The 19441-nt window shown below is 33.9% G+C and overlaps 1 protein-coding gene across 2 annotated transcripts in view; it reads left to right on the plus strand.

Moving 5' to 3' along the window:
- The first annotated feature begins 568 nt into the window (after positions 1–568).
- The window catches only part of TPM4 (tropomyosin 4), a 171403-nt gene continuing 152530 nt past the window's right edge, over positions 569–19441 (plus strand). Inside the window, exons 1-2 of one of the 2 annotated variants that reach the window (XM_053702977.1) lie at positions 569–763; positions 16295–16420. In XM_053702977.1, the coding sequence (XP_053558952.1) occupies positions 650–763; positions 16295–16420 (240 nt within the window). In that variant the 5' untranslated portion in view covers positions 569–649. The remainder of the gene's footprint in view (positions 764–16294; positions 16421–19441) is intronic. The other variant, XM_053702976.1, reaches the window with a different exon arrangement.

Here is a 19441-nt window from a genome sequence, read left to right on the forward strand (position 1 = left end):
TAGTGCCATTGCTATTTCTTGTGATAAAAAATATATACTGCGCCACTTGTAATCTAGCCCTCAGTGTTTTCTTATTCTATGAAACTTTGCAGTGGTTAAACACAACAGTTCATTTTGTTTTTCATAGAAATTAACAGCTAGCAGATTTAGTATGGGGACAAGCACCTTAAAAATACCAGGACAGTGTTACTACAATTAGCTTTTGTACATATCTCTTGGCAAAGAGGCTTCACATCCATTTGAAAGGGCAGCAGCTTGTGCACTACAAATAAACCCAGATATGCTAATAAGTCTTATCTAAGGCATGTGTTCATTTGTCAACATGGATGGTGTTGTCAGAAGGTTAAAAATGGAAAGCAGATCTTTTCTTTTCTCCTTTACAGCAAAATCAGGTCCAAATAAGGTGATTGGTAAGTGGTTGTGGATTCCAGTGTTGAAACACATCCAAGTTTCTCCTTGGAAAGGATGTAAGTGAAAGTTGTGTGCTGTCTCCTGGGACTAAATCATCCAATGATGTACTTTGTGTGTTTAAAGCTGCCTGAAGCTTTTCCACCTCTAAGCCAGCTCTGAGCAGATCAGTCAAACGTCTGCAGCTCCAAGTCACCACTTTGTTTCTTTGCTCTGTGCAAGCTCCTAAACTCAAGCCAGGATGGAGGCTATCAAGAAGAAGATGCAGATGCTGAAGCTGGATAAGGAAAATGCCATAGACAGAGCAGAGCAAGCTGAGGCTGATAAAAAGGCAGCTGAGGACAAGTGCAAACAGGTATCACTCACTAGATGGGAACAACCACTTGACCTGCACAATCTAATCTTTGTCTCTCTGTAAGAAAACCCTAAACCATTATTAGTCTTTAAAAAAAATGTAGCCTCATATGATCATAAACATTCTTCTTGCAAATACTGTTTAGTCTGCACAACCTCTGCTGGAAGGCAGTTCTGTGAAACTACTGCAAGTTAGGTGCAGTAATATCTCCATATATCAGAATCATTACTATTTGTTACTGAATCTATTTTCCCCTGAAATATAGCTATTTTAATGATGTTTGATTTTATAACAGAGTTCTAAACTAGGGACATAAACACATTAAAACTTTAACAAAATAATCTGATGCAGAAGCAAAGGACCAAATCTACAATTGTATTCTGAATTTATTATAATGATATATTTTATCATTTCTTTTAAAATAATTAGCTGTGTAACTTTTGTGAACCTACTATAATATGAGCAACTAGAGATAGTGCAGGTTTAAGTAACAGAGATTTTACAAGGTGGTAATTGGTATCTATAGCAACTATAACCAGGCAGCTATATACACTTACTCCATAAACTCCTCAGCTTGCCTGGAATCTGCCGTTCTGTGGAACAACATTTAACATCAAAGCACAGGCAACCATGGCTTCAGAGAGTCCTGTGATTTAAACTAAGGGCTAGATTTATTAAGCCCCTACGGCAGCAAGTTCTCTCAAGAACCTGTTCGCCGGGATTTATCAAGCTGTGGTCACCAGACCGCTGCTTCCCTAACATCTACGCCACCTCTATTGTGGCGAAATTCAATCTCCTCGGTCAAGTCCGACCGAGGAGATTGACAGCTCCTGCCCGCGCGTGATTGGCTGTGCGCGGGCAGGGGGCGGGATTGCACGCGAGCGCAAAATTGCGCTCGTGTGCAATGTTAATTACCTGCGGGTAATTTCGCCCCGCCATAGGCGAGCTGAGGCGTACAGGGGCGCGTATACGCGCCCCTGTACGCCTCAGCGTTGATAAATCTAGCCCTAAGTCATGGTAGACACGCACAGAAAAGATGGGGGATTTGATCTAAAGACCTTACTTTTAAAGGGTATAAAAATGTATTTAGCTACTGTTTATGTAAAGGTTTCACCATGCTTCCTATAGTGAGTTTGCTTATTTGTAAATTCAAATTGCACTTTCCCAACAGAGCTGGTGTCAACTAAAATATAAAACAAGAAGTTGTAGAAGCTAAAACATAAATTTACTTTTTTTTTTTTTTTACAAATGGATGGAAAAGAAATGGCTCATTTTCTCCTTTTGTGAGTCATGATTACACGGTCATGCAAGTTATTTTTATGCCTAATTGGGACATAACACCCAATTTTTTTTTCTTTTATGGTTCAGATAGAGAAAGTGATTTTAAACAACTTTCCAATTTACTTCTTTTTATCTCATTTGTTCTGTTCTCTTTGTATCATTTAATGAAAAGGATACCTAGGTAGGTTCAGGACACGCTGATTGGTGGCTGCACATATATGCTTTAATTTTTAGGCTTTAACTAGCTCCCAGAAATGAACTGCTGCTTCTTCAATAAAGGATAGGAAGAGAATGAAGCAAATTAAATAATAAAACTTTATTGGAAAGTTGCTTAAAATTGTATACTCTATCAATGAAGTCATGAAAGAAAAAAAGTTTCATGTCCCCTTCATTGCATACATTAAAGAAAATTATTGTTTTAACATTAGGCAGTCAGCGATCATTAATGATTTAACTTCACACCTGAAAACCAATGCTAGAAAGAATCTTCTTTGAATTTGCCAAATGATTTTAAAATATGTTGTATCATTTGCCAGATTGTAATGCTATAATACAACCCTTGGGGATATGCTTAACATGTATTAGTTAAATACTAATATAGTAAATTTGACATAACATCTGTCCCAGAAGGCTGCAAGTATTTATTATTAAAGTATTGTAGTCCTTACTGGCACTGGAGAGGTTAAAGTTTTTCTTAGTATGAAAAGGATGGAAGACTTGAGTAATAGCCGCAAGTAGAGATTGTGGGCTAATATAATAAAATTAAATACTCAGTGAATAAAAGGCTGATTTTTGAATTTGACAGAATATCCCCATGTTCTAAATTAGAATTCTGCATTAGCTCAGATAGGATTTGTGTATACCAATATGAAAGGGATAATGTATACATATCTATAGAACTTTCTTTTGTTTATACTTAAAAATATTTCTTCCATATTTGGTAAGAATATTTTGTCCGGAAGACGAAAGTTGATTCAAAGCCAAGTGGTTCAATCTGCAATATGATCTACCAGACTGCAGGAATTCTTCAATAAGGGGAACTTGCATATTTTTTGTAATACTAAAGAATATTACAAAAATAGAATCCTCTATTATACTCCAGTATGGATTTTCTCAATATCCAATAACACCTAATTTCCTATTATATCTTTGGCTATGTAAAATTATGAAATATAATAAGTACTATATAAATATATAAATATTTTCTACTTTCACCAAGAAAATATCTTATGTATCCACAAGCTTTTCTGTAAATTAAATATTATAACTCATTTTAATTTGGTTGCTCTTGTTTGAGTCCATTTATTCTAAGAAAATGGACTATTTCAGAATTGAACCAATTTAAACATTTTGAAACAGCTGAGTTTGCCGGGAGTTCCTAAGCAAGTTCTATAAACTCAGATCTGATGAGTTTTTTATTTCTTAAAATAATTGTGTACCACAATTACACACTGCAAATCAGTTATAAAAAAAAAAAAAGCTGCAGGTTTAATTTATAACCATTAAAAAGCGACATAAAACCCAAAATGTTGCTTTCATGATTCAGATAGAGCATATAGTTTTAAATAACTTTCCAATTTACTAATATTATTGAATTTGTTCTATTGATATCCTTTGTTTGAAAGCATACCTAGGAGCAGCAATGCGCTACTAGGCGCTAGCTGATGATTGGTGGCTGCAGACATATGCCTCTTGTCATTGGTTCACCTGATGTGTTAAGCTAGCTGCCAGTAGTGCATTGCTGCTCCTTCAACAAAAGATACCAAGAGAATAAAACAAATTTAAAAATAGAACTAAATTGAAAAATTGTTTAAAACTAGGTGCTCTATCTGAATTATAAAAGAAAAAGTGAAGTTTCCTGTCCCTTTAGACAGCAGTAGGCCTGCCTTATAATTAACACTTTCATTGCCAGTGTCTGATCTAGGGATGCCATATTGCTGCTTTAAAAGAGGCCGCTCACAATAATCAGGTTTCTTAAGTCCTAACTATGCGACTTGAAATCCCCACCTTTAGCTCTAAAGCAAGTCAAGTTATTTGTATTAATACAACCAGCTTGGGTGTGCAAACTCTTTATTAAAGGATTACTCTCTGTTATAATTTTTAAGCTAAACAACTAACATATTAAAGTTAATAAACATTAATTAAAACCTACTGACCTATATTTTCTCCAAAACAAAGTTTCATAACGTTCTAAAAGTTATATCTTTTATTCGCCAATGATGTCACTTTATCCTGCCCACTATTTTCAGCACTGCATGTTCAAAATACTTAATCCAATAACTTTGTGTTTAAAGCGCCATTTTGAAACCTAGGTATTGTAAACGGATTGGTACAAAGCAAAGGATACCCACGGAGTGGGTTTGGAAAACAATTAAATTTGCAGACAAGATTTCTGATATACGGTAGAGATATGTTAATGAAATGCTATTGATAAAAAGTGTATTTGGGGTAGTTAGTTAATAACAGGCATAGAAAATATTTACTTACAGTGGCCCTTTAAGGTGACTTCCATTTACAGAATAATAGCAAGCCGGCTGGTTTATAGTTGTTGTATGTGCACATCTCTGTCAATAGACCCCAAAATCTATTTTTGTTTGAAAAAAAAGTTTAGTAAAAGTAATTGAAACTTAAATTGAAACTACATACTGCTGTGTTCATTCTTATTGGCAGATATAGTGAACTCAGTAGAGTTGTATTGATGGTCAGTGGCAATCTTCAGCAAGACAAAATAATATTTCAGAGTAAAGTTATTTTTTAATGTGTCTCTTTTACAAGGAACAAAAGATATAACTGCATACAATATATCTTTAATTTATACAAACCTATCCAACATTGGCAATAATGAAACATAAAATATGTCATATTTTTAGCTTTTACATACATACATTAAACCTTGAATAATAACATAGAACAAGAATCATTTGGAGTAAAGGTTTGCAACAATTTAGGAAAGTTTGCATTATTTTGTATTATTTGTTTTGTATTGACATTTTATATAACATACATAAATTACATTTAATCTTTGCATGAGCATGGTAATTCAAATTATTAAAAGAAATGATTATATGATGAATAAGCAAAACAAATCAGAAAAGTGGGATTAGCAGATTAATTAATATAATATTAATATGACATATTACCATAGTACAGTCTCTGAACAAAATGACCAAGGGATTGGTAAATAACTATTAATATAGTATTGTACAATGATAATGCTCCCTTGTACATATGCACATAAAGGGACATTATACACTAGATTTTTGTAGATGATCCATTTATATAGCTCACCTGGGAGTGTTTTTATAACAATGTATAGTTTTGCTTATTTTAAAATAATAATGTGCTGATTTTCAAACTCCTAACTAAGCCCCAAAGTATCAGATGTAGACTGAAGTCTACAGATTCCTGCTTGCTCCTGTTTGTCTAATAGGTCTTTTCATATGCAGTGAAGGGGGGGGGGGGGGTCTGCTCACCCTGCTTTTTCAGCCCCATTCAGTTGGTGCCCCGGCCTAACCTCATTTACAGTGCTAAACTGAGAGCTTCTAAGGAAGTTTAAAAAAGTTTTATACTGGATTTTTACATCAGTATCTGTGCATATTCTTCTTTATAGTAGTGTCTATTACATGCAGTTATATGAAAATGAGTGTATACTGTCCCTTTAAGGATAAATCATTACATTACAGTCATCTATAGCAAACAAGATTTATATTACATACATCCTGCCCAGTAATATGCTTTATTTCAAGTTTATCTGCTTTATCTGTTGTTTTTTATATTGTGTAGTTTAAAGAGATAAAATGATAGACGTTATTTTTTTATTTTTTTTTAAATATTGCAAGATTTAAAAAGATGCTCCTACAAAAAATATATAGTAATTGTTAGTGAATAAAAATACATTAGATTATATATAAAACAATTTCTGCAATACATTTCTATGGTTGAACACCATATCTATTGAAATTTGTGATCAGATCACACCACTACCCACACACACATACAACAAACTAATATAAGAATTCAAATCATAACGTGGGTTTAAACCACAGCTGCACAGATTTACTGGTCATTGCTATATGAGCATCTTAATCTAGTTAAGTCATCGAGCTAATTTTGCCACAAATGGCCGAGCAGACAATAGGGGAATTAAGTGAGGAGCAGGCAGAAGCTAAATGGTATTAGATAGCAGACTAGGAAGGGTTTAGAAACATTAAAATGTTTTCTGGAAATAGTATTTATTTCAGGTTTTAATATGTGCTGGATTAGAGCGTGTGTTTGTTTTACTCTAAATCAAATTCAACAGCTGTTTCTCCATTTTTAGACCAGCAATATCTTCAGTCATAGAAAAGATTACATGCGACAAAGAACAAAAGATATCACTGATTCACTGTAAAATTGGTTTCTTCTTAATGTGTTTCCAATGAATTGTTATACAAACTGCAGAGTTTAAAATGTATGGAAATGTACTCCTTTAGGTATATTTTTGTATATGAAATAGATGTTTCTGCTAACTGAAACCGCAACCCAATTAAATTGGCTTTGCTTTTAGGGAGTCAATGTCTCATTATCCTATCTGTCTAATTATTTACACAAATTCATCCTTATATTCTTTATTATGGTTTAGTCAAAGGCCAATACTTAGGCCCTGATGATCGAAACATCCACAATGTGGCGATATATTCAAAAGAGATCCGTCGTGGAAATAAAAATCTTCTTCCTAAAAAACAAAATACATGCCAAAAGTAAAACACCGTTCTTAAAAACACTACAATAATTTAAATACATATTATAGCATTATACAATAAAATACATAAACATAAAACATTGTATATGCAAGTATAATATACCCACAATCCCTCAGCTCCTATAGGTTTAATAGTACATGTTTGTTTGTTTTGGGGGGTCTTTATTAACAATTGAAACCGCAAACATAATATATATATATATATATATATATATATATAGGATATATAGGCATCCCGTGGGAGTTTGATGGGTGTTTCATGGGAGTAACTTGTATTTTAATGGGAAAACATCTCTGTGAGTTTTTAATATTCAAAGCCCTGTCCTTCACCTTAGATGCACCTTTTCAGCCATATCAGTCTCAGCAGCTTTTCAGTGGCGAGAATTTCCAGTGTGAATGTTTAGTGAAACTTAGTTTGCATATGCGCAATTAGAAGAGTTACTAAACCAAAACCAACGCTCAGTCTATGTTGTTTAAACAAACTTTGAATACAGTGGCAAAGTGGGCAGACTTTTGCTGAAGCTGCGATCCCTATTATTTCCTACGGGAAACACAGACATCACCACTCGTCAGAACAGAGAGGTTCAGACCACTTTTTTGTAAAACCCACGGATTGCAAGACTGGCGAGGCCAAAAAAGGCAATTTCACTTGGGTCTCACAGTGTTTTAAAAACCAGGGCCTTAGGTAGAGAAAACAATGAAAAATTAATAATTTAGTATCTCTTTGTCACAGCCCCTCACTGGGAGCATTATTTTATCTAAACCTTCTTATTCACATGTTTTTTCGCAAACCAGAAATGTTTAGGATGGGTGGGGATACAATAGGCAAAATCAGCTATTTAAAATTAGAAAATAAAGGTGAAGAAGCTAGCTGTAAACAATTTAATACACAACAGTAGGTAAAATGGATAATTAGGAATACATAAAGGAAAGAAAATATTAGTACACTGTCCCTTTAAATAAGATTGCCTTTAGCCTTCCCTTTTTTCTTCATTTTAAAGAACATATTTGTAATTGAGCTTAAATGGGCATAAAACCCTAATTTGATTCATACAGGGCATATAGTTTTAAACAACTTTCCAATTTACTTCTATTATCACATTTACTTTGTTCTCTTGATATCCATTGTTAAAAAGCAGAACGTTAAGCTCAGGAGCATGCACATGTCTGCAGCAGTTTTGCAAGAATGTTATACATTAGCAAGAGCACTAGATGGCAGCACTTTTTCTTGCCATGTAGTGCTTGAGATGTGCATGCTACCTACCTAGGTATCTCTTCAACAAAGAATACCATGAAAACAAAGCAAATGTAATATTAAAAGTAAATTTGAAACCTTTTTAAAATGATATGATCTGTCTGTATCACAAAAGAAAGATTTGGTCGTTTATGTCCCTTTAAGTGTAAGAGAAGGCAAAGGGAGAATGCCCACAGATTTTTATTGGATAAAAAGAATATATTGAAACATACAACATTCCAATTCTAGCTGAGTGTTACATAAATAAAATGTGCAGCCCCTGCATACTATGACAATTTGCAAACCATTTAGCCTTATTTTAACATTGCTTTAGTACCACACCCACTTATTGGTATGTATGTTTCATGCACATTACACAGAGCATACTTACTTACAAGTCACTAACTATACACTGCTCTACAATAGTATGCTGTGGCTGTACTACTGTCTGATATGTCCCTTTAAAACCAAAATATTATATAAAAGCGGAAAATAAAGGTGTCCAATACCCAAATAAAAACACCAGTATTTTTGGTCAACATTAATTTCTTCCTAAATCTAATTTGTTAGGCACTCACTGCTTGTAACACAAATCAAATAGTTATAGTTCTTGGCTTCCTGTAACACAAACCCAAAGTGGTAATTTAATCAGCTTGATCACTAGCTGCACACACAAAACAGCAATTTAACCCCTGGTGGCCAGCTGTGCACACAAAATTATCATCTAACCCCTTGCTCCCTGGAACACGCATGCACAAAACAGTTAATTTGACACAAACAGGGTGAATTTGATTGAAATCAAATTGATTTAAATTATTAGCAGTTAGACTCAATTTAAATCATGGTTTTCTACATAAAGGTTTCATGTTTAGACTAATACGTTTTTAGATTATTTTCTAGTTATATCCGAAAATTACTGATATTGCTATATACCATTAGAAATACATAGATAGATCATTGAAATTAATGACATTATTGGGAGGTGAACTATCTCCAGTTTAATGGGTTCATATTTGATCATTTTTTCAGCTGTACTTTATTGGAAGAAGAAAAAAAAAACAATTACCTTAATAATAAGAATTTAAATAGTTTTATTTAACTAGAACAATAACATTATATTTAATTTTAATGCTTGACCTTCCCTCCTCACACTTAGGTCCTTGTGCAGATCTATTCCGCTCCAAACAATCTTCTGTTCATTGAGCTTGTTCAAACTTAGTAAGAATTGATTCTGTGTACATATATTTGCAGGGGAGCAATGGCATTAAAGGGACAGTAAAGTCAAAATTAAACTTTAATGATTCAGATAGAACATGCAATGTTAAGCAACTTTTCAAATTCCTACTCATATCTAATTTGCTTTGTTCTCTTGGTATCTATTGTTGAAAAACATGCATAGATAGGCTCAGGAGCAATGTCCTACTGTAAGATAGCTGCTTGTCATTGGCTCACCCAATGTGTTCACCTAGCTCCCAGTAAAGCTTTGCTCTCTTTCAACAAAGGATGTCAAAAAAATTAAGCAAATTTCGTAAAGGTAAATCAGAAATCTGAAAATGGTATGTTCTATCTTAATCATGAAAGGAAATGTTTGGGTTTATGTCCATTTAAGGTCTATTTCTCAACACTGTATGTTTATTTTATAACATTTTTGCTGTGAACAAGGGGCATGTTATTTCTGCAGACACAAATTTACAGTTTTGAGAACTACAAAACCAATATATGTGATAATATCTTCAGATATGCCAAAATATGCCAAAAATAATCTGACAGAAACTTCTGTGAGAGCATGAAATTGTAATTGGATTAAGTGAATTAATTTACCAAAAAACTAATTATTACAACCATGAATATTTAGCCTCATGCTACATAATTAAAAATGAATCCTTATTTCAGGATGAATAACCTTTGGATTTTAATGTACCTCAAATAGAAACTATATTTAGATAAATTGCCCATCATAAAAGCATTTTATTTTATTTAAATTTATTTATTTAAAATAATATTTACAGATTATTTTTTTTATAGAAATCAAAAACATCTGATTTTAAAAAAGAAATCCGATTTAAAAAATGTTTTAAAAAATAATTTTTATCCACCCTGGACACAAATACACAAATAGTGAATTCAATTAATGTCATTTAGACACATAACTAGTTATTAACCTCTTTGTTGCTTGATTTACACAGACCCAGTAATCAATTGTTGACCCAAACATCCAAAACTATTTACCGGTGATTAATTCCTGTATTGCCTGTAATTAATCTCTGTCAGTAACAAACAGAAACATTAATTAACCTCTTCATTTCCAGTAAAGCAGATAACCCATCCATTAATGGGTTATCAGAATCTACTAAAGGAACATTCTATATGGGACAAATATGGCAACAACCTCTTTTCTGTTAAGATAACCCAGAAGGAGGGATTTTAGCAGAAGGAGAGCACTAGAAATGCTGGGCTTGTTGGCAGTAGTCATTATGTAGCTAAAGCCAAAAGATTTTTCATGTGATTGCAGTACAGGGAAGAGTTTAGGAAAGTAAGGAGAGAGGCATAAAAAGTGATGTGTGGTCTCCCATAGGCTTTGCCCCAGTAGTGATAAATACAGAAGTGGAACTCTTCTATCCAGATATGCCGTGCACACACCCTGTTATTTCTTTTACTTATAATTGCAAAGGTTCAGTCCACGACTGGCTATATTTGCAGCCCATAATCAATAAAGGCATCTCCACAATTCTGTTGCTTGCCCATAACAGTTTTATTGGGCACAAGCAGGTGTTATTCTGGTGAAGGGAATAGTAATGAGATCCTTAGGTGGAATTCAGCATTAATTCCTAGTACTTGAAAGTTTCCAGTTGCACAGAACAAACGTGGGCTTAATGACCTGGATGTCCTTCTCTGGGGCTATTGATCTATGTAACGTAACCTAATTCCACGGGTTACTTTTGAGCATCAGGAGATCTTGAGATCTCTTAGAGACTGAATGAAGAGGTGATGGTTGGGAATTTTTTTATCTCTACTTCTTTAATTGCCATTTGGCCTGATGAACACACTCAAGAAGACATTTAAAAAATAAATTCACCTAGGTGGGTGGGACAAGACAAAAGGTCAAAGCATATTTGTGCCCCATTCAGAAAAAATATTAAAATCACCCCTGTTTTTTTATATGTCAGATCTATATATTTTATTTAAAACAAATTAAATGTGTGCCATGTGCTCTCAGAATAAGCCTCAGAGACAACTGTGCGATTCATGTAAAGGCCAGTGATAGGCCAAGGCTGCGGTGGACATTTTCCAAAGTACAGACCTTAGTGAAGGACACCAAGGTACATTTCAAATTAAAAACATCAAAAAACTCTCTCTTTACCGAGAGGGTAGTGGATGCATGGTGGAATAGCCATCCAGCAGAAGTGGTAAAGACAGTGAAGGAGTTTAATAGTGCATCGGATAGGAATAAAGCTATGTTAGAGGTAAAGACAGGAAATAATGAAAGTATTCAGAAAATTGGGCAGATTAGATGGGCCTAATAGTTGCTGACGCATTCTATGTTTTTATAAGTCAGAAGAGCGGCACTTTGCTGTCAAATGGGCTGCTTGTTGAACGCCCCTGGTCTAGTTCCACAAGTACAAATTAGTCATCTAATCAAACAAGTTTAAAATAACATTTATATAAAGACAGATTGTGGTATACGAGTATAAAATGTTTTCAAAATTCTAACCTTTCATTTTTTTGTTGTATTTGAGAGTTTGCAACTCCTGACCAAGCTCACCCACCTTGATGTTAATCCCATGATCATCATTGTTGGTTAATTACTTGGTTAGGTAAGGTTTATCAGAGTAGGCAGCCGTCTTCTACACCCAGACACCAGCACCACGTTGCCGCACAGATCAAGGAATCGGGACAGGTCACACCTCACGGGTGGTGGGCACAGACTGCACTGCAGGCAGCTTGCTTCTTCCCTCTCCCTCACTTTCCCACTACTGAGTGGCATCACGCGAGGGTGGCCCCAACACCGCAAAATGTGGTACCACCTGCGTCAAAGAGGAGTCAGGACCAGTATTCATCTGTCCTACTCCTCACTCCCCACCGCAAAATAGGTGGCGGACACCGCAAGGACCAGTCACGGACACCTTGCATATCCCTGGTAAAGGCTGAAGGGTATGAGGTCCATTAGTTTCTTTGCTCATAACTTGCAGCTCCTCTGAGGATACACCCTTTTCTTTATGAATCTTAAAGGTAAATGAAAACCAAAAAAAATCTTTCATGATTCAGATAGAGAATATAATTTTAAGCAACTTTCTAATTTACTTCTATTATCTAATTTGTTTCATTCTCTTGGTATACTTTGTTGAAGGAGCAGCAATGCACTACTGGTTTCTAACTGAACACATGGGTGAGCCAATGACAATCGGTATATATATGCAGCCACCAATCAGCAGCTAGAACCTAGGTTCTTTGCTGCTCCTGAGCTTACCTAGATAAACCGTTCAGCAAAGGATACCTAGAGAAGGAAGCAAATTAACTAATAGAAGTAAATTGGAAAGTTTTTTTTAAATGGTATGTTCTGTCTAAATCATAAAAGATCATTTTTGGGTTTCATGTCCCTTTAAGTTACCTGTGAGGCGTGGTTACACTTTGCCAGAGCTGTAAGTCTTATTGATTATAGCCCAATTTGCTTTATTATAGCAACATTTAGAAACTGTAGATCACTAGGGGGCCTAATTAGTGTATGAAAAAAAAATACAAAATGAATTTCCTTTAATCAAATGCAGTCATATATTCAGGTATAATTTTAAGTTTGTCCTTCTGAAAAAATGTGTCTTATATCAAGTCAACTAAACTTAGAGGTTTAGGGTCCAGTACCTAAAGCTCTCCTCCCTGGTGAAATTATCTAAGCTACTGTATGGGCCCTTAAAGATTTTTAACCTGATAGTTTTTAATCTAGCTGCGCAGGGTTCTGGGTATGAAGGAGCTACAGATACATTTAATATAATGCGTAGGCAAAGCACCCAAATATTTCTCTCCATCAAGGCTGGATTGGCCTACCAGGATACCAGGCGATTTCCCAGTGGGCTGCAGCAGCTCGGCCTGGTCAGCTACAATTTAAGGAGGTGCTTATGTATAAGGATTACATAGTATTTTCATCTAAATTTTATTTATGTGAATTCTACGGACAAAACGGAAAATAGGGCTGGTCTTTTTTTTTCCAAGGCTGTTTTTTATTCCCAGTCTGGCACTGCTCTCCATTCCAGCAAGTTTTTGATCATCGGGCCCTTAAAGGGACATTCCAGCCAAAATTGGAAACCACATAGATGCAGTTCTATTTTGAATAGAAGCATTTTTGTAATTTATTATGTATATTTTGTAGTATTAGCAAAAATGCTTCTAATAAAAGCTATAGCTGTTCCAGAAGTGTATTTACATATGCACTGTGCACCAGCATTTTAAACACAGCACTTGCTCAGAGAGCCTAAGGTGCTCATACCATCTGACCATCTGATAATGACTTAATTTATTAATTGCTTACATAATACAAGGTGCTTTGAGCAGCTGCAGTATTTAAAATGCTGGTGCATTGAAAATATCTAGTTATGTTTCACGTGCACATGCAGAGAAAAATGTTAACACTACAACAGTGATAACTTTTACTAGAAATATTTTTGTATATTGCAAATAAGTTTCTAGTTAAAGATGTAATTTATCTATGTGCATTTCAATTTTGGCCGGAATGTCCCCTTAAAGGCTACATGTATTTCCTTATGATTACAAAACTCTAATTTATTTGTTTGTCTACAAAACTAAAATGATAAATGGGTTGGTCCAGTAGATATAGCTTATCTAAAAAATTTTTAAATCATTTGACTTCTACGAAATAAAAACAATTTAAAAAAATGAACCGTATTGCCTTTGACCAAACTTGGGTATAGTTAAAGGGACATTAATCTTTGTGAGACTGTTACTTTATTAGCACATTTAGAACTGTTCCTAACTTGCTTCAGCAGAGAAGAAACTTAAACTTAAGTTACAACATGGTGGCACCGGTAACTTTATAGAGAATAAAACTTTACACTTATTTATTCAATATTTAAAGGGATAGTATAGTCAAAATTAAAATTTCATGATTCAGAAAGAGCGTGCAATTTTAAATTAATTTTTCTTCGTTCTCTTGGTATCTTTATTTTAAAAAGCAGGAATGTAGAATTAGAAGCCAGCCCATTTTTGGTTCAGCACCTGGATAGTGCTTGCTGATTGGTGTCTAAATGTAGCCATTCAATCAGCAAGTCCTACCCATTTGCTGAACCAAAAATGGGCTGGCTTGTAAACTTACTTTCCAGCTTTTTAAAATAAAGATACCAAGAGAACAAAGAAAAAACTATAATAGGAATAAATTAGAAAGTTGCTTAAAATTGCATGCTCTATCTGAATTATGAAAGTTTATTTTTGACTAAACTATCCCTTTAAACAATTAATATAATTTTAGAAAAATGTATCTGTGTCTTATTCTCTAGCTAATTTTTGCTTTGAATACAACATTATATCTAGCATTTATTTAGCATTTAAAGTTAAAAGGTAGAATGTTGGGCTTAAAGGGAAGAGCCATTTATTTAGGAGACTATTTTACAGTGTTGATTGTTACAGACTTAAAAAAAAAGCTTCTGTTTTAAAGATTTGACAGATATGGCTAAAATCTTTGACACTATAGTAGCACATTTTCATGCTCCTCAGCAAAGGCATTAACCCCTTTCATTAAAAAAAAAAAAAAAAAAAAAAAAAAAAAACCGATTTAAATATCTGAATGAACCATTTTCAATTGCATGCAACTATTGTAAAAAAAAGGTTGGTATTTCCATACAATAGTATTTATTTGTCCCCTTGTTTAGTTTGTATCTTGTGAACTCAGTAATGAGTTGGACAAGTTTCTGTGTACACAGTACCCTAAAGCACGAAGATCTTATACATACATACTTTTTATGCAAATGTCAAATAACTTTTGATTGCTAGTGTAGAGCTCACACACTCAAACCAGAAGGATCTTCACTTACAGAATTATTGTCACCATCCAAAGAGTTATTTTTATATCACTTGGATATCCTATTTCTTTTACTTTCAGATTTGTTAGCACAATACATATTTTTTTACTAATAGAAAATACTAAAGCACCATGTTCCTTTTAGGATAGACCATTGAGTGTTTTAATTAACAGAGTACATTTAAATGAGGGACAGTAACTAGTGGTGTGCCTCGGGGGTCAATTCTTGAGCCTGCTTTGTTTAACATATATTTATGCTTTTAATACAAAAAAAAAGTAACAGAGCTGATGTAACAGGAGGGGTAAATTCAGTGAGAAGTAATAATAATATAAAAAATGGAGGACTGGACAAATGAATTAGTTTTAAAACTTAGAGCATGAAAGATTTTTTTACAAAAGTGTAAAATTATCATAATCTCTAGTTTAAGGACACTGAATTCAGGAATCACTTAACATAAATGGTTGTTGATTTGTGAAATAGACTTCAAGTAAATATAGTAAGGACAAATACTTTAAGGGGATACAAGAATGCCTCAGATATGCATACGGCTAATCTTAGATTTAAAGGGCCAGGAAACCCCAACAATTTCTTTCATGATTTGGATAGAACATACAATTTTAAACAACTTTACAGTTTACTTCTATTCTCAAATTTGCTTCATTCTCTTGTTATCCTTTCCTGAAGGAACAGCATTGCACTACTGGCAGCTAAATTAACACATCTAGTTAGCTAATTACAAGAGACAAATGTGTGCAGGCACCAATCACCAGCTAGCTCCCACTGGTGTAGGATATGTGCGTATTCTTTTTCAACAAAGGATAAAAAGAACAAGGCACATTTGAAAATAGAAGGGAAATTAAAAGTTTCTTAAAATTACATTCTCTATCTGAATCATGAAAGTTTAAATGTGACTTCCCTATCCTTTTAATAACCCATACTCCCATTGATCTTTTGTTTCTTATTCTGGGAATAAATATTTCCCTTCTATTCAATATTATTTAATTTTGTTCTTAATGTTTTTAGACATTTGTTAACTGTTTATTCTGAGGTAGATACATATCTTTTACTCTTATGAGACTTAGAGGTACATTTTTTTGTATAAATCACAGGTATTGGAGGTAAAGGAAATAACTAGGTAACATAGTCAGTATTAGACATTGCATAAAAATATGATATGCCTAATGCATTAGTCACACACAGATGTGAATATTTTATCTGTGGTTTTGTAACTGGTTTTCTGTGTTTTGTAGGTAGAGGACGAACTGGTAGCTTTGCAAAAAAAACTAAAAGGTACAGAAGATGAACTCGATAAATACTCAGAGGCTCTTAAAGATGCTCAAGAAAAATTGGAGCAAGCAGAGAAGAAGGCGACTGATGTAAGTTTAATGATTTATATTGGAGCTTTACGAAACTGTGTTATTAAAATGGATGGATATATAGGTTTTATAGTTAAGGGACTGTAGCTGAGATATAATAGAACAAAGACATCAGGAGAACATAGAAGGCTAGAAAGCCACAAGTATAATTTTCTCTAGTTTTACTTCATCAAAAAAAGGAAACTTCAACAATTATGTAAAGCAATGAAAATGTTTCAACATTGCAAATGTTGCAGCTGACAATGTATCAGGTTATTGAGCTATTCATAGGGCTTTAGTTTGGGTTAGAAATAACCTATTTTTCTTACATGTACATGATTGTGAAAAGCAAATAAATAATCTTGCAAATTGTACATTTTGTAGCCATTTTAAAGACTCAAAGTGCTGTCTTCACCACACAATCCCTGAAACACCAATGATCCTGTCATTCAAACGGCCCACGTGGAAGTAGACTACTGCATGACTTTATTGCGACTATGTTGTGAGTGCTAGTGACATCATCAGCACTCACTGCACATGTGCAGTAGCAAAAGACTTGAATGGACAATACTTCCATACAGATATTTTAATTGACAGGAGACTCCATGCAAACTTTGAGGTTTTAACAAATAGCAAGAGTGTAAGTTAGGCATAATGAGCTCTTGTTTATTTATTGCCCATAAACAGATTTGTGGAACAGACTGTAATGTGATTAATTATTTAAATGACAAGGCTAGCTTGTATTAATAATGATTATGCCACATATGGTTACATATGGCATAATCACTCTTAAAACTCTTGTTTTAAACATATCATAGTAAATGAATGTGCTGAACCTACTTGCCAGGGTAATTAATCTGAGTCATTTTTATGTGACAGCACACTTCAGGGAAATACCTATATATCAAATCAGAGCTGGATACACATTCTTTCTAGTTTAATTTATCCAAAGACTATAATGTACTATTTAAAAAAATGTATGTTTCCAATGCTTATCTTAACATACAACTTTTCAGTTATGACAGTTACAGTTTTACAAAATTCTGAGTGGTGATGTGTTTGAGAAGTTTTAATAGTAAGTTGGTGGAGCCCACTCAAGCCACTATTTTTGTATATACAGTTTTGTCAGGTTTAGTTCTGACTTACCTAATATGATTATTTTTTTTGTGTTTAAACTGATGTGAATGGCCATTATAATGCTTTGTGACAAAACACATTTATGTTATTATTTCATGACATCAGAAACTGTGTTATTTCCATGAACCAATATCCATTTTTATTCACTTTATTGTGCTATTGTGCTTTTACCCCATCCAGCTGAGGCTACCTATAGTACCCACAGAACAAAGATTTGGTCTCCAATGGCTGCCATCTTGGAAAAGCTATTTGTAAAATATTGAATATAAAAATCCCCCATAAAGTTAGCTGATACGTTTTTTTTCTTTTAAATCGATGTTTTATCTTTTGTAATTTTCATTTGAATAATTATTTATTCTTTTGAATTAACCATAATAAAAGGGAAATTAAAATAGTATAAATAGTAAAAAACTGTATATGTGGAAAGTACAGAAAAAAAATAACAAGGAGACCATGTACATGAGTGTGGTTGGTATTGAATAACAAATACAATATCAATACTATATCATTAGAGTAATTGCTATGAGGAGTACAGACAAATTACATAAACAGTTTTTGATCTCAAAACAAATAAACTGCTGGAATATTTACAAAAGGGATTATTACGTTTAGTCTTTTTTTTACTTTGCCTTTAGATATTACTTTTACTTAATCCCCAGCAGGGGGCAGCAAACTTATGGAATGATTTAATACCTTTAAAGAAAAAGTAATCAGTAATATTGTATGATAATTTCTCTTTTGTAAACTTCAAAAGTTCTAGCTTGAAACCTCAATGCGTCATCAAAATGAAAGTCACAAATCAGATTCAAACTGCTGACGCATAAGGAAAACGAGTGAGTAAAATGAGTTGCTCTGCATTCAAGTTCTTAAAGGGACATTAAATACAAAATTTATTTCATGATTCAGACAAAACAAACCATTTTAAAAAACTTTCAAATTTGCGTCTTTTATCTAATTTGCATAGTTCTTTTGAAATCCTTTGTTGAAAAGCCTAGAGCAGCAATGCACTACTGGGAGCTAGCTGCTGATTGGTGACTGCACATATATGCCTGTTGTCATTGGCTTACCATTGTGTTCAGCTAGCTCACAGTGTTGCATTGCTACTCCTTTAATAAAGGATACAGAGAGAATGAAGCCAAATTGATAATAGAAGTAAATTAGAAAGTTGTTTAAAATTGTATGTTCTGTCTCAATCATGAAATTGGGTTTTATGTCTCTTTATGGGGGCAGTAAAATTCAATTTTAGGCAACTTTCCAATTTGCTTCTGTTATTTAATTAGCTTCATTTTCTTGGTATCTTTTGTTGAAAAACATACATAGTTAGACTCTGGAGCAGCAATGCATTACTAAGACCTAGCTGCTGATTGGTGGCTGCACATATATACCTCTCGTCGTTGTCTCACCCATTGTGTTCAGGTAGTTCCCAGTAGTACATTGCTGTTCCTTCAACAAATGATACCAAGAGAATTAAAGGGACATAAAACTTCAAATTTTTCTTTAACGATAAAGATAGAACATGCAATTTTAAACAACCGTTTAGTTTACTTCTATTATCCAATTCTATTTGCTCTCTTTGTATCTTTTCTTGAAAAGCAGGGACATAAGCTCATGAGCGTGCACCTGTCTGGCGCACTATGTGGCAGCAGTTTTGCAAGAATGTTATCCATTTGCAAGAGAAAAGATAGCAGCACTATTTCCTGCCATGCAGTACTCCAGATGCTACTTAGGTATCTCTTCAACACAAAATATCATGGGAACAAAGCTAATTTGACAATAGAAGTTAATAGCTCCCAGTTGTGCACTGCTGCTCCTGAGCCTATGTATGCTTTTCAACTAAGGATACCAAGAGAATAAAGACATTTTGATAATAGAAGTGCATTGGAAAGTTGTTTAAAATCACATGTT

The sequence above is a fragment of the Bombina bombina genome, chromosome 2 (genome assembly GCF_027579735.1).
Source record: "Bombina bombina isolate aBomBom1 chromosome 2, aBomBom1.pri, whole genome shotgun sequence".
In the NCBI taxonomy this organism is placed as follows: domain Eukaryota; kingdom Metazoa; phylum Chordata; class Amphibia; order Anura; family Bombinatoridae; genus Bombina; species Bombina bombina.